This window comes from Cupressus sempervirens, chromosome 2 (genome assembly GCF_028749045.1).
Source record: "Cupressus sempervirens isolate cs-2001-9-10 chromosome 2, ASM2874904v1, whole genome shotgun sequence".
NCBI classification, from domain to species: domain Eukaryota; kingdom Viridiplantae; phylum Streptophyta; class Pinopsida; order Cupressales; family Cupressaceae; genus Cupressus; species Cupressus sempervirens.
The window spans coordinates 141,059,979-141,084,567 of record NC_143119.1 but is presented as its reverse complement, the minus strand read 5'-3'; the positions used below and the strand labels follow the sequence as shown (position 1 = coordinate 141,084,567).

General features: G+C 35.8%; 1 protein-coding gene across 4 annotated transcripts in view; it reads right to left on the bottom strand.

The window, feature by feature from the left end:
• The window catches only part of SUVR5 (histone-lysine N-methyltransferase SUVR5), a 140,425-nt gene extending 116,076 nt beyond the window's left edge, over positions 1-24,349 (bottom strand). Inside the window, exons 1-5 of one of the 4 annotated variants that reach the window (XR_016359816.1) lie at positions 24,063-24,349; positions 11,009-11,243; positions 10,606-10,638; positions 9,962-10,264; positions 9,758-9,868 (exon numbers count right to left, since the gene is read on the bottom strand). Coding sequence is in view for 3 of the 4 variants with exons in the window: in XM_089812950.1 (XP_089669076.1) it covers positions 9,758-9,868; positions 9,962-10,264; positions 10,606-10,638; positions 11,009-11,170 (609 nt within the window). In the remaining variant the exon portion in view is untranslated. The remainder of the gene's footprint in view (positions 1-9,757; positions 9,869-9,961; positions 10,265-10,605; positions 10,639-11,008; positions 11,244-24,062) is intronic. The other 3 variants (XM_089812950.1, XM_089812951.1, XM_089812952.1) reach the window with 3 other exon arrangements.
• Between the last annotated feature and the right edge of the window lie 240 nt (positions 24,350-24,589).

Genomic DNA, 24,589 nt, shown 5'->3' with positions numbered 1-24,589 from the left:
AATAATACAACCTATCTACAAAGACTAATCTATATATAAATTACATAATGGCAAGTAAACCTAGAAAAATTGTAATCAATTAACATCCAAAATCGTGATCATGAATAATCCCTTTTGAAAACAATTATCCTAAATGTATTGGATCCATTACATAGCATATTTCCAAAAGCCAACCATATCATTGATTTGATGGGAAAGCACAATAGGGTGCCAGGAGACTGTTCTCCACAACTAGTCCCAAGGGCGTGCAACATCCATCCAGAAAAATTTGCGCCCTGGGCCCAGAAGAAAACCTGTTAGAAAGTAAAGTCCACCAAGATAACTGCAAGAGGGGAGGGGTGGGGGGGTGAATCAGTTATTAGATTAAAACAACTCAATATCCTTATTAAATCGAAAACATGTAAACAGTAGATGCAATAACCATAGAAAGATTACCATACACAATAACACCAGATTTGTTAACTAGGGAAATGAACAAAGGCAAAACCATGGTGGGGATGGTACCCACAAGATGATGTACTTATATATAAGTTCCCTGTAAGAGGATGGACCCTATTAGGAATCAATCAAATACATTCAGTACATATCAGTCCCTGTTAGGAGACTTTGAGTGCCAACCCTGTTAGGAGTTGTGGAAGACAGAAAGAGCCACTATCCAAACAACTTCAAGTCAAGACCATTGAACTCACTATCCAACTGGCCTTAGTATTATCCTTCCCAGAATAATACAAGTAAACAACTGTCCACAACAACTTCTTTGCCAACTAAAGTCTCTTTGTCAACTCATTGTGCCTCAATTGCACCAAACACTTCTCTAATCTAAAGATATTCAATATCAGGTTCACTGGATCTCACATACAAGTTTGCATACTTGTATTACACAAATATCCACACTGGATGATTACAACCAAGGAAATCATCCTTCCTTTATACTAAGTCCTTAAACAGATTATTGAGTCGGCCTTGAGGCTGATCCAATTTACAATTATAATATAGGACCATCTTAAGATATTACATTTACATATTACATTACATTTTTACACCTTTTCATAATTACACACAACTATCGGCTCACAATAATCATAACTCTTCACACGTGTAACATCTGACCTTGCTCACTTAACCACGTCATCTTCAACATGTCTTCTACCTCTATACAATCTCGCTTAGCCAGATTCTATCTCTATTAGGAGATATAATCAAAACATTAGTAACTGTTGCACAGGAACTCTATCTGAACGATGTCTTCAATAAATCTCGAATAACTCTGCATTGTCTTCATATTTCGGCATGCACACTTAGCCATGTCATGTAGACACTATGTAGAAATCCAGTTAAGTACGTATCACCTCAACTTCAATCCTTGAACTGTGCAACGTCAATCTATGTCTGATGCTCTACCAATCTCACAGAATAAACAATATGTTGACATCAATGACAAACACTGCCATGAATGCAACATATGACCATTGTGTCATCTCTCCAACAATGCTAGGATATGCCCCCATTGGAATATCATCAGCATTCATGCTAACAATCTCCCCCTTTGGCATTGATAGCAACATAGATGAAAAACATCTAAGTTCCATAGATACCAAATGTCTCTGTTGCATCTGCTCCCCCATTCATGCTGACTATGAATGTCCATTGTACTGTAACCAATATGCATAAGGAAGGTGTTAGTCTCCCCCATACACTTACATCTTTTCAAATCCTCATCATTAATCCTTTTCAAATCCTCTTCATCAATCAAGTCTCCCTCTCATAGGAACATCAAACTCCCCCATTGACATCAATATATAAGGATGTTTTCATATATATCTCTCCCCCAAACATACATTTACAAAAAATGTTTTTCATGTATTACTTCTCCCCCATTGACATCAATGACAAAGGCATCATTATGTCAATTTGCTGCATAAGATCTTCAATAAGCTCAAGTGTCCAAAGACATTGTTAAGTACCAGTTACCAAGAGTCCTTCGTGACTCAGCTCAAACATGGATACTCCCCCATAGAGGGAGCATCAAGCATCCACTCCAGATAAAGAATACTTCTATGTTACCATTAGGCTAATGCAATCTCTGCATCAATTACTCAAAAGCAAGTTGGGGCATAACCCCAAGCATACCTTTGAAGTACTCAAAAGTATCTTTCGGCAAAGGCTTTGTAAATATGTCTTCTATCTGCTCCTTTGTACTTAAATACTCCAATTTAATCTCCTTCTCTGCAACTTTCTCTCTAAAAAAGTGATAATAGATATATGCTTTGTCTTTGAATGTAAAATAGATTTCTTTGACATACTCACTGTACTTGTGTTATCATAATGTATGATAACAGTCTCTATAAACTCAATTCCAATGTCCAACATTTGTTTCATCCAAATGGTTTGGTTACAATTATTTGTTGCTGCTACATGCTCTGCTTCTATCGTTCTTTGTGAAATACAGTCATGTTTCTTGCTTAGCCAAGAAACCAATCTTCCTCCCAAGAAGAATGCTCCACCACTTGTCATTTTTTTGTCATCCATACTGCTTGCCCAATCCGTGTCAGTGTATGCACATAAGGTAAAGTCATTTGATTTGTCATACCACAATCCAAAATTAAGTGCACCTTTTAAATATCTGAAACTTCTTTACACTACTGCATAATGTGATTCTTTAGGATCAGCTTAAATCTCACCACAATACCTACTGCATATCTGGTCTAGTATGTGTTAGATATTGCAATCCTCCAATCATAGAACTATACTTTTCTTGTCCAACAGTAGGGGTTTCATCTCTGCTAGATAACATGTGACAAGTTACCATAGGTGTTCCAACAGGTTTACAACTTTCAAAACCAAATCTTTTCAACAAATCTTTCAAATACTTAGCTTGTGATATGAAAAAATCGACATTGTTCTGAACAATCTGCAATCCCAAGAAACAATCCATCTCACCAATCATACTCATCTCAAATTCTTTCTTCACCTATGCTAAAATGCTTCACTTGCTTGATCGTCACCTCCAAAGATTGTCACCCAAAAACACTTCAACAATTAGTAAGTCATTTTCAATTTCCTTCAAATACAAATTACTATCTGCAGTACCTTTAGCAAATCTCAATTTTGTCAAATACTTATATAATCTCGCATACCATGCTAGGTGTTTGATTCAATCCATACAATGTCTTCTTCAACTTACAAACCATATCTCCTTCCTCAGTCAAAGGAAAACCTTCAGGCTGCTCAATGTAAACTTCTTCAAGTTCTCCATTCAGAAATGTTGATTTGACATCCATCTGATATACTTTGAATTTCTTGTTAGTTGCATATGCCAAAAACATTATAATTGCTTCTATTCTAGCAACAAGTCCAAATGTTTCCTCATAATCAATACCTTCTTGCTATGAATAACCTTTACATACCAGTCTTGCTTTGTTTCTCACAACCTCACCTTATTCATTCATCTTATTTCTGAAAACCCAATTAGTTCCAATAACATTCTTATCCTTGGGTTTAGGAACCAATTCCCAAGTGTTATTCTTTTCAATCTGATCTAGTTCTTCTTTCATAGCTTTAATCCAAAAGTCAACTTTACTAGCTTCATCAGCACTTTTAGGTTCAACTTGGGAAATGAAACATAATTCTTCATGTACCTTATTCCTTGGCATAACTCCTTTGTCTTTGCTTCCAATAATCTGATCAGCAAGGTAATTCTTTATCAAGCTTTTATTAGGTGTCACTGGTTCAACTCTAACTTCTACTCTAGGTTCAGTCCTAAGTTCCTCTCTCTGTTCCACTACTTGTATTCTTTCTACAAGTCAGTATCAATCTCATAATACACTTCAAAATTTTCTGTATTAGCCTTTGGATCAATCTCTTCATCAGAATTATTATCAAGTATTCTTTCCTAAATTCTGAACTTTTCATCCACTCTAACATTTGTGCTCTCAAAATTTGTCTTAGTTCTCTGATTGAAACATCTGTAAACTTTGTTTTTCAATGAATAACCAAGAAACATACCTTCATCACTCCTTGAATCAAATTTTCCAATGCCATCATGTCTCTTAATATAACACTTACTTCCAAAATTTTTGAAATATTTAGCTAATGGTGCATGTCCAAACCAAAGTTCATAAGGTGTCTTACCAACACCTTGTCTGATTTGTACTCTGTTCATTGTGTATACTATTGTATTTATTGCTTCTCTCCAAAATATCTTTGCCACATTGTTCTCAAACATCATAGTCTTGCTTCTTCAATCACAGATTTGTTTCTCCTTTCTGTTATTCCATTCTATCCAAGTGTCTTAGGGGCTAAAAGTTGTCTTTTAATGTCATTTACTTCACAAAAATTGTTAAACTCATTTGAAGTAAACTCTCCTCCTCTATCAGATCTCACATTTAATCTTTAATCCACATTCATTTGCAACTCTATTCCTGATTATCTTAAACTTCTCAAATGCTTCAAATTTTTCTCTAAGAAATTCTACTCGCATCATTCTAGTGAAATTCTCAACAAGAATCATGAAATACCTTTCACAGTAGAAAGCTCTTGTCTTTGTAGGACCACTCAAATCTGTGTGTACTATCTCCAACTTCGCATATGTAGTAAACTTCTTGCTTGGAAATCAATTTTTGTTCTGCTTTGCCATAACACATTCTTTCCATATCATGTTAGTAGGCTTCACAATTTTAGGCAAATCTCTAACAACAAATGTAGTACTGATCTTCACAATGTTATCAAAGTTTATGACAAAAACTTTTATGTCACAACCGACTGTCATCCACCTTAGCAACTAAGCATGTCATCTCAGTAGGATTCAACTGAAAAGCATTACCTCTTGTCCTTGTACCAATACCAATTAGCTTACCATCTTTACACTTGATAATGCATGTCTTTTCTGTGAATTGTAACTAATTACCCTTGTCAACTAGTTGTCCAACACTCATAAGATTATGTTTCAAACCATCAACAAAGTAGACATCATCAGTGTTAGTCTTTCCATAAAGTGTAACAGTTCCTTTTCCCTTAATATGACAGGCTGTATTGTTTCCAACTCTAACAATTCCACCATCATAGCTATTGAATTCCATGAATTTGTTCACATCTCCAATCATGTGATGAGAACAACCACCATCAATAATCCAATCAGATTTCTTCTTTTCAACCTGTGATACTAATGTTTTTTCTTCTCTAACTTCTTCTCTTTCAAGACTTCCTTCCTTTATAGCAACAAATCCTATCTCATCACTTTCACTCATAAAACTTTCCACACAAGCATCTAATTCCTCATCATTAGCAAATAAACATTTCCTTGGTTTATAAGGCTTCTTCTTATACTTTATTTCTCTTCTAGGGCACTTTGAAGAATAATGACCGTACTCATTACATGTCCAACATTTAAAGATTATCGTACCTTTAGGTTATCTCTAGATAAGTAGGGGAAGACCTTCAATCTTCTTGTCTTCTTCTGTTTTTCCTCGACTGCTACTAGCATAATCTCCACTTGTACTAGCACTTCTTGTCAATGTATGTCGAACGCTTAACGCACTGAAAGCAATCTCAATTCTAGGTAGTTTTCCACTTTGTCTCATCCACATCTCAGCTAAATCTAATCTCCCAAGAAGAGTCTCTCTTGTGAAATTAGGTGTGCAGAGAATAATTTGCTCAATCATTTGTGTTGCCTCTTTGTATGTCAAAGTCTTCAATATTTTCCATATAACTTCATCATCATCCTTTGTTCCATCACAAGCCTTAATTCCTACAACAATCTCTAATATTCTTCCAAAATAACTTCTTATAGATTCATCTTCTATCATCTTAGCATCTTGAAATAAACATATCTAATTCTGTAGTCTAACCGTTCTAGCATGCTTATCACCTTCAAATGTAGATTCCAAAGATTTCCAAATTTCATGAGCTAATTTTAAAGATTTTACCTGACTATACTCATTTTCAGGAAGAGTTGTTGAGAGTGCTTCTCTAGCAAGCATATTGCATATAAACATGTCTCTCTGAGATTCACTACAAGACTCAAGCTTATCTTCATCAACCACATCCTTCTTGCTCTTAGTGATCAACCAATATCCTGAACCCATGAATAGCAAATGTGTCTTCATCTTCTCCTTCCAACTATCATAGTTAACTCCATCAAACTTCAGTCTTTCTTTCCGAAAATGATTACTCGCCATAGATCTCCTCAAGCTGTTAAGCTTTTCCTTCATGGACCTGATGCTCTAATACCAATTGTTAGAAAGTAAAGTCCACCAAGATAACTGAGAAGGGGGAGGGGGGGCGGGGGATGAATCAGTTATCAGATTAAAACAACTCTCAAAATCCTTACTAAATCCAAAGCATGTAAACAGTAGATGCACCAACCATAGAAAGATTACCATACACAATTACACCAGATTTGTTAACTAGGGAAACCCTTGAACAGAGGTAGAACCCTAGTGGGGATGGTACCCATAAAATGATGTACTAATATATAAGTTCCTTGTAAGAGGATGGACCCTGTTAGAAGTCAATGAAATACATTCAGTACATATCAGTCCCTATTAGGAGACTTTGTGTGCCAACCTATTAGGAGTTGTGGAAGACAGAAGGACCCATTGTCCAAACAGCTTCAGGGCAAGACCACCGAACTCATTGTCCAACTAGCCTTAGTATTATCCTTCTCAACATTATACAAGTAAACAATTGTCCACAGCAACCTTTTTTTTCCAAATACAGTCTCTTTGTCAGCTCACCATGCCTCAACTACACCAAACACCTCTCTAATCAAAAGATATTCAATATCAAGTTCATTCGATCTCACATACAAGTTCACATACTTGCATTACACAAATATCTGCACTGGATGATTACAACCAACGAAATCATCCTTCCTTTATACCAAAGTCCTAAAACAAATTATTGAGTTGGCCTTGAGGCTTTCCCAATTTACAATTACACTATAGGATACAATTACAATATAGGACCATCTTAAGATATTACATTTACACATTGCATTACATTTTTACATCTTTTCATAATTACACACAACTATAGGCTCACAGTAATCATAACTCTTCACACATGTAACATTTGACCTTGCTCACTTAACCACATCATCTTCAGCATGTCTTCTACCTTTGTACAACCTCGCTTAGCCAGATTCTATCTCTATTAGAAGATATAATCAAAACATCAATAACTGCTACACAGGAACTCTATCTGAACGTTGTCTTCAATAAATCTCAAGTAACTTTGCACTCTCTTCATATTTTCGCATGTGCGCTTAGCCATGTCATGTAGACACTCTATAGAGCATCCAATTAAGTGCACATCACCTCAACTTCAATCCTCGAACTAAGTGACCTCAATCTCTGTCTGCTACTCTGCCAGTATGTTGACATCAATGACAAACACTACCATGAATGCAACATATGACCATTGTATCATCTCTCCAACAATGCTAGGATACTCCCATAGGAATATCATTAGCATTCATGCTAACAAACCAACTTGGGGTGTTATACTCAATTGAGGGAACTCGTACCATTGCATCTCCGTACCACATTTCTTCACTATTTCTAGATATGATTGATTATATGAAAATTAAATGAATAATTTCCAATGTTTCTTGATAAATTGGCAATTTAACTCAATAAATTAATGAAAGTTTTCTAGCAGATTTAATAATAATAAATAATGGATTCAACCATATTGCATTAGATAATCGCTTTATATTGTAGATGGCTACCTTTCTTGAATTAAACTCCGATTTAGAATTCTTGTTTGATGTTTGTAAGATGAGTGTTTGAATGATTAATATAGAATGATTGAATTGATGGAAGAATTCATTGTTGGTTATGTGTGCTTGAATTGGAATAGAACTGGTATGGGTGACCTCCAAAACAAACCCAATGCTTCATCATTGTGAGCAGCTCCTCGATGCAATGAGTACTAAGAGTTGCATTCAGTAATCTCATGAGAGATGGGCTCTTGTGAACCACTACTCATGAAACATTAATCAATGTGTTTAACTCATAAACTACATAGTTGAATTCTAATGGCAATATCACAATTTGACTTGTTGCAGAAAACATCTCCTACTTGTCAAATGATGAGCTAAAAGGGCCCTACAATGAATGGTCATAACGGACAAGAGTTGGTGAAGGTTTTGCAAATGGGGTTGCAAGCTATGTGGACTTGAACTTGGAGGAAATTAAACTTCATGGCCAAGCGCACTTTAGTTGTAGTACTAGGATGAGTGACCTCCCAAGAAGGCCAACTAATTCACATTTTGCGAGCATCACCTAAATGCAATGAGTGTCAAGTGTTCCATAGATGGGTTCTTGTGAAACATGAAACATGGGTCAATGAGTTTGACTCAAAAAAAACATAGATGAACCCTCATAGCAATATCATAATTGGACTTGTCAAAAATATCTCCTGCTTATTGGTCTCATGGATGTTTTGCAGAAATATGTAAATCTTGCCTCTGCAAATGACATGAGATCAGTCAGGTAGCTCATTTTCAACCTGACCAATTTTGACAATGGAATCTAGTTTAATCGCCAAAACCATGAGATCTACACAGAGGTCTCTATCAAACCCTCCCAACCATCTAGTGTCTTTACTATCAATGTCCAATCAGCAGTCTGTCAATAAGAGGGTAAGGAACTTATTAACAGCCCTATCTATACAAGTTAAGTATAATTTGAAGTTAAATAATTAAACATACACAAGTGGAGAAATAAATTAGAGTGCAGGTTCAAAGATCAATTGGTTTGTAGAGAATAAAGAGTCTAGCTAGGGTTCAAATATCCATTGATTTGTAGAATAGAAGGAGTGTAGCTAGGGTTCAAAGATCTACAGGATTGTAAAGCACAAAGAATGGGAGGTAAAAAAAAAACTTAGAAAACATGATTTTGCAGTGTGAAATATCATATTGATTTTTTACCATTTTAGTTATATGTTTTATTAAAAAAAATGATGATGCAAAAATTTCATGTGATATTGGGCTAGATCCATTTCAATCATATCCTAATGTAGAGAATAATGGCACATCTCTAAAAAAATGAGATTATTGTCACAGGTTCTAATAACTGGAAGTTAATGTTTTCCATCCATCATACCTTAACACCTCTCAATAAGGACCAAAATCCTATGACAAGAGAGGTCCCCTAGATTATTTTCACAAATAGGCTATCCCCTAGGAACTAGGATATGAGATTCTGCTTTTAGCCTTGCAGCTTTACAAGGGTATTGAGGTTTGCAATTCGCATGGCTGGAAATTTAAATTCTCACATGGACAAATATTTAGGATAGCATGCATAACGATGCCCTAATACATCTAGTTCTAACACTTCCAAGAGCTCCCTTCCACAAGTCTATCAAATTAAATAGAAATTAAATTCAAGCCATAAAATCAAATCTCTGACCAGGTACAGAATAAATGTTATTCTATTAAAAATGATGAAAAACTGGATAGCTATCAGGATTGAGAACATTGAATGGAACTTCAAGAAAGACAGCACAAGTTCTATCAAGGAATAATTTGTAAAAGTCATTAGCTTCTAGCTCATGTGGTTAATATGTCTTCTGTCACCAGCAAGAACCAGGTTTGAGCCTTGTGAGATACAGATGCATATTCTGGCTCCCCGTAAAATGCAAACAGGATTGAGCCAAGTCTGTAGTGTAAGTGGACCAGCTATATTAACATTTTTCAAAAGAAACTATTTGTGATCAAATTACATTGTACTTCATAAAATATTTGAGAACTTACACTATGAAGCTTGATCAACATCCTTCCTATATCAGAATAATTTTTGCAGCAACCAGCCTCTCTTGTAAATTCTCTCCATACATTTACATCTCGTGCACTTTCTACAACAACCTATCAAAGGAAAAGATGACCAGGGGATAGTCAGAGAACAAAACCATTGCATTATTGACTAGGAAAATCATTTATATATCATAGATATCTAACCTCAATGTGAAGTTGATCACTAATATCAAACAAAGCAACTGCAAGTCTCTGCATCATAAATCGCCTTGGGGTTTGCAAGTCCTCTACTAGTGCAAAACCACTTTCATGAGTACCATAAGCAAGTGGTTCTGGTTTCTCAGTAATAGGGCAGATAAGCTGTGAATCTGCCCAACAATGACTTTGGCTGTGAGGAAAGTAAACTACAATATAATTTTTGCACTCAGATGTAGGTTTTCCTTTCAAGGTTGCAGAAGGGCAGTCATCAGCGGAGCACTGTATCCCTGGCTGCCACTTCCCGCTCCACTACAACAACAGCAATACCAAAATGCTCAGGCCATATTTCTTTCTCCAAAGCATTTGTATACACAATGAAACATAGCTGCCCATATAAGAAAAATCCTAGATACAGTTTCTAGATACTCCTCACCCTAAACCACCAACAATATGCTTTCATACAGTCAAGTAGTACATTGAGATTTTAAGGAAAAAGTATGTGAGACATAATTTGCGAATAAAACTAAAATGCTAACAGATATATTTTCCATCATGTCAAGTTTAATTGTAAATGATATGACTGGCATTGAAAGAATTATCATAATAGTATATATCAATGCAAATATGACAATGCAAGACAGAAAAAATACCTTGTGATGGCTGCAGTCTAAGAGCAAACATTTCTGTGTACAAAAGGATAAGAATTACAAACATATAGAATATTGATGCCAGAATATTGAAGAGGAAGTTTCTCTTTCAAGTACATGATAGACTTCAAATTTGCTTACAAAGATTTTCTACAAATTGTGCATAAAAATGTCAAGAACAATGAACTCTTGGGTTTATCATGAAAGGGTTCACTTTGTCCGGACAGATAAAGAAATCACAAGAAACAAACATGCATATTTGTTTGCATGAGTAATGCGGAAAAAAGTTCACAAGCCACAATACAGAAAATATTCAGCTCTCTTTACTTACAAGATTTTTAAAATGCTGAAAAGTAGTTTAATGGGAGCACTTAATAGGAAGCAAGGGAAGATCAAAGGCACGCACCTTAACCCAGATTGCTCTTATATCATTTTGTTCTGCTTCTTCAGCTTTAACTTGAATGGCACCTGTCTCATTGATCCATGACAATGATTCATTTCTTGTTTCTTGTTGACAACTATCAGAATCTCTATCATTTTGGCTTTCTAGACTGTGGCCAACCTCCATATTTGCATGAAATTCATGGAATCTTAAATGTCAAACCCGCAAAGATCTCCAAATAATCTGCTTAATAATTCCTCTAAAGCCATGGAACACAATCAACAAAAGCACTGGAAGGTTACAGTTTAAACACTAACAACCCTAAAATGAAAAGAAGTTAAAACGGTGCAACTAGAATAATTTAACATTCACTATAAATTATAATTTTTTACACATGTAAACTAGCTAGAATATATCACCAGAATTTTAAAAATTGATACCAAATAGTAATATGTGTGTATTATTGACATGATCAGTGAAGCCTGTGGTGCCCTACTAATTGAACACCAAATTGTTTAGTGAAGTGCAATCAGAGCATTATGACTTGTAAGCCTGTGCAAAAACCCTGAAACAGATTAGGCAATGAACTGATGAACATTTCAACTCTGCATGTTAAATTATAACTGTTGAAGATGGTAGCTGCGATAGAGATCTTTATCTCTGGAAATATGGACATTATTACCGTTATTACCATTATCTTCAGCTGAAAAGGACTCTTATGTGTTATTTAATGTAATGACATATGTCTTCCGACATGTGTTGAGGCATGGAAATTCAAAGAGTTGTAATTATAATTGTAATAAAGAGTCACATTTTGGGAAACTGAGGAGACCTTCGGTTGGTATGTGAAGAGTCCCTCCTTAAGTTATACATATCACATCTAGCAATAGGCATTGTACACTTGAATTCTTATTATCACTAAAATGATATTTTTGTTGTGTGGCTGAGTTTTTCCCTTCATTCTATAATGGGTTTTCCCAGGATAATTATGATGTTTTCTGTTTCAGTTTTGGATCTTTCTTATTCTTGTTTATCATCATTGATTTCTAGGCTCTAGTTTTAACATGGTATCAAAGCCCGGTTGTAATCATTAAAGGTAATGAAGCATTTCATATCTGAACCCTTGGCTTATTATCATGGTGTTCATATCTGTTGCATTCGAACTTGTATATTTGTTTTTGGTTAAGATGTCATCCAATTTTTGGTTGAATCGGGAGGACCCCTCTTGGCATTGTAGCTGCATGGCTCGGTTGCGGCATATTTTTCCCATCACTCTCTATTTGGTGTAAGTGGAATTACAAATTGAATTTCTAATGGGTTTACGGCGATAAAAGTTCACAGCTCTCATTTTCATGATGATTGCATGAAGAATATTGTTGGAAAAAACGTTCTTTCTAAGTGGGAGATATACTGTGTGAGTAGCATATTTTGTTCAACTTAATTTTTTTAAAGTTTATCAAGAGTGCTACCTGTTTATTAGTTTCGACCTGAATCTTAGTTATTTTTTAGATTGAATGCTAAGTTAGTAAAAATTTGAACCCTTCATAGATGTCTTGGGTTCATCACTTTTTTTTGGGCTCTCTAAGAGACGATGTTAGGTAGTCATCTGTATGATATTTCTGCTCAAACTCCCGGTGATATCAAAGGTCTTATTTGATATCAATCTTTTCTATGTGTTGCTATGAAACCACACATGGGGCATTGAAATGTCCCTTTTCTGGTTTTGTATGATATTTCCAACCTTTAATCAAATCTTTAAGATCAAACAACTAATATCACAAAGATCCTCCAAATTTCTCAAGAAACCCCAAATCGGGTATGCCAGAAATGGTGCCAAAAGCTTCACAGCTTCACCTATTATTAATAAATTTGAAAATGGCCATTTTTACAGAAATTTCAGCAGCATAACAGCTTACAAAATAACATTTCCAGATCTATATAGCCTTTACACAACAGCTCACAAATGTAGGACAAAAACTATGCTCATCGGGCTCCCGAAATTAACACAAAAATGCCCGGAAACACCACAAAAACACTAATAAACTATCTCAGAAGTTTAATCACGTCCCAATACATATATTCAGCGCTATTTTAATAGCTTAAAGTCTGAAATACAGCAGCAACCAAAACTGATATGAAATGCTCAACTGAAAACACCAAACTCATGCAAAAAACACACCCAAAAACCCACAAATCTACACTGTTCAGCACAAAGGCAAACTCTATATGAGCATGCACATGGAATGGCTTCAAACTCCCGTCCTTAGCCTTCCTGGAAACCTGCAAACTCCCGTTCTTGGGTCTCCCTGGAAACCTGCAAACTCCCGTTCTTGTGTCTCCTTCTCCACAAGTTTGGCAGCCTCTGAAGAATAACAAAAAATGAGCAAAAATCAAGTTCTGGAATCTGCCCAAAATGCCTCCAAACCCCTTAAAAGAGGCCATAACCGTAACTCACGTCCAAGAGAGGTTAATGAAACATATTTTAATAATAATTTCATTTATTAGTCCAATGGTTTTCAAAGATTAACCCCATTTTTCCGAAACTTCACTTTCTTGGGCCTGCCTGCCTTAGCAAAGATTATTATTTTTTTATTATTTGAAAAGGGGACATGACAAGTCCTCCCCTCCCAAACATTGCTTGTCCTCAAGCAATGGCTAAACAATAAACCAATCAATCCACCTGGATCCCAAATGTAGTCATGAACTATACTACTACCAATTAACACAGGCTCCTGCAATATCCTCTGCAATATGACCAAGAGGAATCCATAATCAAACTGACAATTATAGCTCAACCAAACTCCAAAATCACCACCACCATAGTCAAAAACCCATGAGACACAAACTCTTAGAACATCAGAACCCAAGTAAAGTGGACAAATCAAACTACCAATACAGTAAATACCATCAACGCATCCTACTGGCCTATATGGAATGTACAATCCAACTCTGCAACAATGGTGAACGCTCTCGAATGAAACTGTACCAGGTATGGAGAATCCACACACTGTACAACTCCTGCAGTCAACACAACTCTTCAAATCACCGGCCACTATCTCATAACCATAACTCCCATGCACTGCTGATGGTGAAAAGAAATTACAAGATAAAGAGTAAGAAATGGAATCCAAACCAAATTTGCCTACCATCAACTCCTCAAAACAAGGATCAAATGCTAACTGATGTACATACCCTGCAGTATAATGTTGATTAAAAAAACCAACCTCAGTCAACATCTCACCATGAACAAGTGATACAACCCACTGTGACTGATCACTAGCTAAGACAGGAGATGTCATAGCCAAAGGAGTAGAATCAATAACAACACCCACTGAAGCATCACTCCCAAACTCCTGCTCTAAGTCACATATTATCAAGCTGTCAACTGCAGAACCTATCACCATGTCATGCCCATCACAACTCTCATCTTGAAGCATCAAATTGTCCCATAACTGATGATAAGCACTAGGAACCAAAGTACATCTCTGTATCATTATCTCATCAACATGGTCATCAAAGGTAAATTGATGAGCGCACCTCACAATGTAATGCCGATAGAATGCGCCAATCTCAATTAGTGGCTCAGACTTTAATCCAGATGAAACTAACTGCAATTGATCATTAACCATGTTGGAACTGACTACTACCTCCGAAGATATCACCAAGGGAGTAGTATTACTAGCAGGAACCATGCCAACTGTCGACTCACCAACATCACACATGATCTTTGATACATCTCTAGTCTCTATGCCATCAATACTAGAGGCCACCACCATGTCAGGCATACAACAATCTGCTTCAACACCCAACTCAACTGAACCTGACTCTAGTGGGAATGAACCTGATATGCCAATGTTAGTATCAAGGATGGATGCATCCCCATCTCCACTGTCTCTGACAACCTCGGCCATGGACATCCTCGAATCACCAAACACCATAGCTTGTGACTGTATAGAATCAGGTAAAGACTGTAGTCGCTCTAACTCCATGGTCACCTTAGCCAAATGAAACTGTGACTCCTTGAAAGCCAACTGTGTACTCTCAAGAATCTCAGAAGTCACCTCAAGCTGCTCAGTAAGCTCACTCACCTCATCTTCCTTGGCCAACAATGCATCATATGCTGTACTACCCCACTCCATAAGATAATCTCTGTCGGCTACCAACTGCATATAATTCTGTCTCAAAATCCGAATAGCCTCCCATAAAGAGTGGATCTCTGTCAAGGAAAGATAATTTCCTTCCTGCTCATCACTAGTAGGAGAACCCCATCCATAAATTGCTAACAACTGACGAGCAGCATCAAAATGTTGGCAAGTGATAGCAATGTCTCGGTCACTAACTCTCAACTGATTAGACACATGATGGCACTGGCTTGACTGTCTCCTACAAACCTCCTCTGATGCACTGTCTAAAGGAGTATAATCAAAGTCACTAGTCTCTAGAGTATTACAATCCATATCCTGTGAATCAAATCTAAAGCTCATATCAACATACGGAATATCAAAAACATTAGCACTGCTGTCCAACTCCTCTACACCCAAGGAAACTAAGTTTTCAAAACTGCCCACTACATCCTCCTGGATGTCATCAATGCCAATATGATCCTGGGACTCATCTGTACACACTGCCAAATATGAAAGATCATCAACACATTCCAGCAAATATGGTCGACTGGATATATGAACAAAGCCCAACATCGGTGTATAAAAAGTAATACCAACATCAGACAAGATACTGGCACAAGAAAAGACAACACCATGTAATCTGCTAATCAAATCCATGATAGCACCCAAACAAACACTGCTACCAAAAAGTGTTAAAGATCTCCAATCAACTGAATCCCAAATGCCAATATAACAATCTCGAGTCCATATCCGTAAACTAGAATCAACTGGTAACTCAAGCAAACTCCTCACCTGAGTAATATGACCAATACCAACTCCACATACCTGTCATGATGAGATAATGAAGTCACAATACTATCTTTGTTCACCTTCAGCTGGCTGGACAAATCATGTGAAGTACTACCAGCCTCAACCTCATGTGATGAAGCATCTAACTGTGCCTGGTGCTCTTTCTCAGCAAATTCATGAATGCTCAATGTCTGCTCATCTCTACCAAGTATCTCACCATCCTGCACAACAACATCCTCATAATCATCATCTGAACCCACTACACTGTAGTCACTGCCTGTTGTAACTATACCATCCTGAATACCTATGGCATCACCCTTTGACAACCTGTAAACAATTGTCTCAATTTGAGTATCAAGTTGACCGTTACTATCAATCTGTGTAATATCCTTTCCCACCACCTCCTGTGGCAGAGTAGAATCTGAGACCTCTACTTGGCTATCAGCTAGTTTCTCAAACTCCTCATGCAAGTTCTTGGGAATTGTGTCATCTATCCTGTGAGAAAATCTGCCAAATAGAAATCCAATCAACTTATCCACCTTAGCTGGGTCAGATAACATGTCATTCATTATACGGTGGTGCTCAACCAACTGTTTAGACATGTCATGGCTTATTTTCATAAGTTTATCTCGAATGTCTAAATAACCATCCTTTCTACTATTTTGACTCTGGCTATCAATTGTCCAAGATCGTGTCCTCTGAGACTTTGTACTATACCTATCCATTCTGGATAAAGTAGAGTGTAACCCCAATAGGATATAACTTCTTCAAACACCAAGAACTAACATGCAAATGATTAGAAGTAGCATGCAACCATAGATTTGGACATGCAACTGATTAGAAGCAACATGCAACTACCAAATTATGACATGCAAGATCTGGGTAGTTGTCAAAACTGACATGCAAGATCTGGGTAGTTGTCAAAACTAACATGCAAGATCTGGGTAGTTGTCAAACTGACATGCAAACTTCTACAACCACCAAATTCACCAAGAACTAACATGCAAATCATTAGAAGTAGCATGCAACCATAGATTTTGACATGCAACTGATTAGAAGCAACATGCAACCACCAAATTATGACATGCAAGATCTGGGTAGTTGTCAAAACTGACATGCAAAATCTGGGTAGTTGTCAAAACTGACATGCAAGCTTCTACAAACCCTCAGGCTGGCAAGATCATGGCTCTGATACCACTGAAATGTCCCTTTTCTGGTTTTGTATGATATTTCCAACTTTTAATCAAATCTTTAAGATCAAACAACTAATATCACAAAGATCCTCCAAATTTCTCAAGAAACCCCAAATCGGGTATGCCAGAAATGGTGCCAAAAGCTTCACAGCTTCACCTATTATTAATAAATCTGAAAATGGCCATTTTTACAGAAATTTCAGAAGCATAACAACCTACAAAATGACATTTCCAGATCTATATAGCCTTTACACAACAGCTCACAAATGTAGGACAAAAACTATGCTCATCGGGCTCCCGAAATTAACACAAAAATGCCCGAAAACACCACAAAAACACTAATAAACTATCTCAGAAGTTTAATCACGTCCCAATACATATATTCAGCTCTATTTTAACAGCTTAAAGTCTGAAATACAGCAGCAACCAAAACTGATATGAAATGCTCAACTGAAAACACCAAACTCATGCAAAAAACACACCCAAAAACCCACAAATCTACACTGTTCAGCACAAAGGCAAACTCTGTATGAGCATGCACATGGAATGGCTTCAAACTCCCGTCCTTAGCCTTCCTGGAAACCTGCAAACTCCCGTTCTTAGGTCTCCCTGGAAACCTGCAAACTCCCGTTCTTGGGTCTCCTTCTCTACAGGTTTGGCAGCCTCTGAAGAATAACAAAGAATGAGCAAAAATCAAGTTCTGGAATCTGCCCAAAATACCTCCAAACCCCTTAAAAGAGGCCATAACCGTAACTCACGTCCAAGAAAGGTTAATGCAACATATTTTAATAATAATTTCATTTATTAGTCCAACGGTTTTCAAAGATTAACCCCCTTTTTCCAAAACTTCACTTTCTTGGGCCTGCCTGCCTTAGCAAAGATTATTATTTTTTTATTATTTGAAAAGGGGACATGACAGGCATCAATCGGAGAATCTCTGGTTGCTGACATTTGAGCATAGGATGAGAGAGTAATCGATCTTTCAGATCTATACTTCAATCCATCGAACATAGGCTCTTTCGTCAAATATGATCCAAGTTTGGTGAGTGCTTCCGTCTGATGGAAATTGCCGAGCATCATAAATTGGGAGTGTTGCTACTTCCCACTCACTGGATATGAAGTTTGTACACAACTATATTCAAGCAAAGGCGTTGAGCTGTATGTGAATTTGATGGGAGCCAATATAGTATCATTGTAGCCTGGAAATCACATGTGGTCATCTCAATCGTTTCTTGATCACCGTTGGCTACCGTGGCGACGACTCATCATAATTCTTTTGGCTTTGTCAGGTCTTGAGATTGTATTCTGAAGATTTCAATTGGTACATTTCACTCTATTTTTTTGGAGGGGGATCAACAGTTTGTTGGATGGTTTATGAAAGCTTGACCTTATACATGGCCACCATGGGTGCGCATTGGTTATTATCTCATGCAAGATTGTGTCAAGTTGACACTTTGATTGCATTCTTCAGCTACAAAGTGGGACTTTGTTGTGAAATAATATTGTTTGAGGTTGCAGAGATAAGTATTACATGGAGTTGAAGAGATAAGTATTATTGTAATGTTTATATTATATTCTTATCTGTATATTGATGCTATGCAATTTACATTAGCTGTAGAGGCATTATTCTGAACCTCTTTGTGTATGTGTGTTTGTTGAGATTAGACCACAAAGAGATGAGTAATTATGTTTATATTGCTTGAAAAGAGATTTTTTTAGCATTGATAGTTGATTTTAATAATCTCTCTTGGTTGCAGGATGCAACAAGATAAGGATTATAGCTCCAGAGGGAAATGTTGAGTTTTAGAGGGAGATTTCAGCTTCAGAGGGAGGCTTCATAATTAAGAGGGAGTACTTATGGAATCTCATATATGCTTGTGATGCTTATGGTATTTGTAAAATTTGAGGCTTGAATGGAACTAAGTCTTGCTTTTATAATGTCTATTTTTGTTCTTGTGTGAATAAATGAGATTGCAAGATCAGCTATGATAACTCTTTCACTATGCGATAGTGAACATCATGTTAAGAGAGTCTATGATGTCATCACGTTGAGAGATTCTGTAATGGGAGTTGGATGTCATGTTGAGTGATTCCATAACAATTCACGTTGAGAGAGTCCATGATTAGCTATGAGTCTTACAAATCTATCATGTTGAGTGATTCCATGATTAGTAACAATGAGTAATTGTTACAAGTTTTCATATTGAGTGATTCCAATAATATGAATAATTGTTACAGGTTTTCATGTTCAGTGATTCCATGAATATGAGTAATTGTTACAGGTTTTCATGTTGAGTGATTCCATGCATATGAGTAATTGTTACAAGTTTTCATGTTGAGTGATTCCATGAATATGAGTAATTGTTCCAGGTTTTCATTAATCTTATAGGATCTATGTGATGAGATTTTATCATTGACATTTTAGTTGCAGTCTTGTGTGATTGTTCAGCTAAAGATCTCTCTCTCGCTAAGAGGGAGTGTTGAAGATGGTAACTTCGATAAAGATCTTTATCTTTAGAAATATGGACGTTATTACCATTATTGTCACCTTCAGCTGAAAAGGACTCTTATGTTTTATTAAATGTAATGACATGTGTTCAGGCATGGAAATTCGAAGAGTTATAACTATAATTGTAATAAAGAGTCATGTTTTGGGAAACTAGAGAGACCTTCGGTTGGTATGTAAAGAGTCTCTCCTTAAGTTATATAAATCGCATCTAGTGCTAGGCATTGTACACTTGAATTCTTATTATCAATAAAATGATATTTTTGTTGTGTGGTTGGGTTTTCCCCTTCATTCTATAAGGGTTTTCCCAGGATAATTATGGTGTTTTCTGTTTCAGTTTTGGATCTTTCTTATTGTTGTTTATCATCATGGATTTCTAGGCTCCAGTTTTAACAATAGCTAACTAAGTTTTTAGCCATAGAACAATCAGTTTTGAAGTTGGTTGTACAGCCAAAACAGTACACAAGCATAAGAAAAGTAAAAGTACAACATGATTTTGTCTTACTATTCCTTGTAAAATTAAAAAATACCAAATTTACATTAAAATATGAAACAACATACCTGAAGCAGCTAACTCTATGGTCAACAGTTCAATCTCAAGATCAGTCAGAAAATATGGTTATCGGATCAAAATGGATCCCATGATACTTGTCTCAAAGGAGAGGATATAAAAATTAGTAAAATTACCAAGTCAACATCCTTGCACAATGTATATCAAAAGAATGAGTTTGCAATAACTTAGTATTCTCAGCAACAATAAATTTCAAGCTGAAATAAAAGAGATGACCCTGCAGGATATGTGGAGTTAATTACTTTTCAGTAATAATACACGGGGGCATGTGAGACCTGCATCCCCAACCCCACAGGTGTTTCTAGTACAGCCAGATAGCAGGGGATCTTTCCCACCATATCCAATCTGCAAACAAAACATGAAACGCCCTCAAGACACATGCACAACTGAGGGAATGGCATTGGGAAGTTTGGCCATCCCCAGGATGACCAGGGATATCTGAGAACATAAAAAATAAACTTCAATTTAAAACAAAAGTAATTTAAATGTTCTAGTTTGGCCAGTTGACCATGATAATTTGCTTTCTCCCACCTAGACACTCAAGTATGATAATGTGGAAGGGAGCATTGCTTAGATGTTCAATGTCAACAGATATTAAAGACCCAGTGCTTCCCTCAATACTTGCAATCCTAGTCAATTCTCGACTTGTATCTGTTAAGTGTTTGGTAGATGGTTCAGTATTTGGTCTATGAATTTATAGTTACTTTTAGCATTTGCTTTAGTGTTTGACATCGTATAGCCCTAGGTGAAGGTTCTCTAACATTAGAGATACTTCTATTGCCACCCATTCGATTTCTCTTTTCTAAATCCTAGAGCAAAAAAACTATATTATATAAATCTTTTAACATTTTTTTATTCATTTTTAATATTGGACAACTGTTTTAGTTTTACAAATTTTCTCTTGTTATCTGCAATTATCATTTTTTCCTGTAACTTTGACACCATGTCTTGACTTTTTTATGTGTGTCAAAGATCTACAATATATTCTCAAAGTTGCATGGATACGAATACAGATACAAATACGGATATGGTATTGGGTATGGATATGGCCATTTTTTAAGACCAGCTGGACACAACATTAATAAATAAAACTTACACATATATTTAACATAGTTTATAAGTGTTATTCTAGGAGATCTTAATTACTTCAAAAGCAATATTGACACATAAATATTTATAAGTTAATTTTAACACTTCAAAATATGTAAAGATACTAGAGTTGCATTAAAAGATAACCCAAAAAAATGGGTTTCTGAAATAGATAAACATTTTATTTGTCTTTCTCATTTGGTGCAGGTTTTGTTTAAACCATTTTTTTTTTAAATTGCTTTAGTAAAAAAATTTTGAAATCAAATTTGGGAAGATTTATGTAAAATCTTTTAAAAAATCAAATTCCATAGTATTTGGTATGGTTGGAAAATCAAGTTTTTTTAAGTAGACATGGGTACAATATTTGACATGTATCCGAGCAGTATCAGATACGTTTCCAAATTGGATACGGCGATACGAGTGCCCAAGGAAGGACAGAGGAGTTTCTGGCAACTCCGTATATTCTCAATCTCAATATTAACACACACTCACAACTGCAATTTCACAGGAAAGCTTTCACATTTCAAATATATTAGAAGTTCTAAATTTAATACATCATGTGAAAATCTATGTTTAAATTTAGATGTCATGTATAGTTAAACTTGTAAAAAAATTATTATATTGCTGTCTCCAAAACACATAAGATCATTGCCTGCTGGCCCCTTCCACAGAATACCATGGCATATTACTAGTTTTAAATTTTTGAGATCTTTTTAATTGCACCTCAGTCCTTGCTAACAGTTAACAATTAAGTTTCAAGATTCGTCATGACTACACAACTTGTTCTGTTTAAATTGGAAGACCTCAAGAAGTGAAATAGGCCTCCTCTTCTCCATTTAACGATGCAGACTCTAAATATGTCTTTTATCTATTATTTCTCTTTAAAGGGATCTCAAAAGAGGCCCAAGAGTTCGCAGCTGTCTTTGATATGTAGAAAAATTTCCTTTCATCATTTGGGCTCAGAAAAGCATCTCTGAAGACTGGAGAAGGTACTTATTAAGAAATGTGTTCTTAAAATGCTTCATATCTACGAGGTGCATACTAGCTCCAGGATCTCTAGTACATTGTTTGCCACATTTAAAACAATGCATGCCACCCCAAAAGATGTACATTTAAAACATTGTGCGATTATGGGAGGTGTGAAAGCTTAAGAAAGCCTAAAGATGAATTGTCTGGCAAACCACTTTTGAGAACTTGAGAGTGCACTTAAGTCCTCGCACCCTACACCACAAAAGGCATGTTCCCAAAAACCACATGGTTTCTGGAAGCATATACACCAGGTGATTAAAGCTCCAAAGAGCCTTGTATATTTTTTCCGCTAGGCGGCATTAACTCTGCTACAGTTGCACACAACACATTACAAAAAGAATGTTCACAACACTATGTTAATCAGAAACATGCAAGCTTTAGGAATACAATAGTTATGTCACTTAGCAAACACATTTTTAAACTCAAAAATGATTTCAATTCTCAACCATACCTATGTCATAATAAACAAGTTTACAACAACGCACTATTTCAAGGAGCATGCCAACCAAGTTTTGATAATTTGAACCTGGGTCATCAAAGCGATAAATAGGAACTATTTCAAAGTGGAAAGGACTAGAATTGCTAGTCTATGCTAGTACAAATCAGCAGTAAATAGTAAGGGATAAGGGATGAAAAGTAGTTTGTGTTTTAAAAGTGGCAAGTACTTAAAATCCAACTTATATGTGTCAATTGAATATGAGACTTACTAATTTCTTTGGGCAACCTGTGATGGTTGAAGTAAAAATGAGAAATCAAATGTTGATTTTTCATTGGACAACGTGTGATGGTTGAACAAATTAGAAGTGCGAAGTTCACAATGACAATGCTATGCTTTCATAAATATTCAGGTTAATGTACTATATGTGAAAATGAGAAATCAACTTTTTGATTTTATATTTTAAGAAAATCCAACTTAATGAAGTGTCGATTGGTTATGAAACTTCCAAATTCTTTTGGACAATATTGATACTTGAAAATTAAAAAAAATTTGAGCAAAATGCCAAAATATAAGTGTGTGGCTCACAATCATATGCTTTCATAGAATATACAGGTTAATGTAATATGTGTGAAACTGATAATATATGTAAAATTGAGAAATCACATTTTGATTTTATTCTTTAAGGAAATCCTCCAAAGATTTCATCTGACTGAACTAAAAGAATAGCCATAAGAGAATCTCCACGATCCTCATTGTTTTGGAAAAGAACAGGCCCATCAACAACAATGGACGAGAATCTGGATCATTGATAACAAATATCCCACAAATCTATGATCAAAGATGGGATTTAACAAATGGAAATTGCTTTCTCTAATCAACAAAACCTGTCCTTGTCATCCATGGTCCATGGGCCATCTGAATGTAAAGTCCTAACATGTAATTGATTATAACTTCGACTTTGCTCTACTATTTGTTTTTGGGAAAAAAATCCAATTTTAAATACATCCAAAGATCTCACGATACTCTACTATTTGTTTTTGTTGGAAAAAAAATCCAATTTCAAAAACATCCAAAGATCTCATGATATTAATAATCATATCAATAGACCTAAGTGTTGGACCAAGTACTATTCAAGAATTTAACTTGAAGCATGTTTCATTACATACTAAGCCCTAAGTTTTGCTAACAAACAAGTGAAATGCAGCTCAAGATTCTATAAACCAAAAGAAACAACACCAAAACATTATACTCGCCCACAAAGTCAATACATCTATAGACACCCAATTATGCAGTATGAATATAACATTAAGAAAAAGGTATAGGAACTGTGAATCATACTGGTTGCTTGCTCATGTAGCCGTTAGGAGTGATGATGTTAACAATTGGATCATCTTCATTGTCGTCCTGCCTATTGTGTAGAAGCTGTAAGAGAGGGGATGGATGGATCCATGTTTTCATTTCAATAAATTATAATATAATATATCGTTCTAGATCCGAAAAAGTCTTTTACCCCCTTCATATCTCCCTCTTTACAAACCCCCCGTGTTAACGTACCCTAGGGATGCTCTATTCCCCTTCTTATGGGCATCACACAACAATCCGTGCATGGTGCTCATTTGTAATATAAGGGAGCTTTTTTAACTATTCTTTTATAGCCGTGAAAAGTTAAACAAATTCCTTCCAGATAAAGTTGACATTGGAAACAAATTCCTTCAGCATAAAGTTAACATTGGTTTTTTGGAGTAGGATAGAGGACCAATTTTCTATATTTAAAAAAACAAAATCGGCAAATTTAATTTTCATTTCATAATATTAATTTATATTTTTCGTTTTTCATTTGAAAACAATAAATTTTAGTTTTTCAA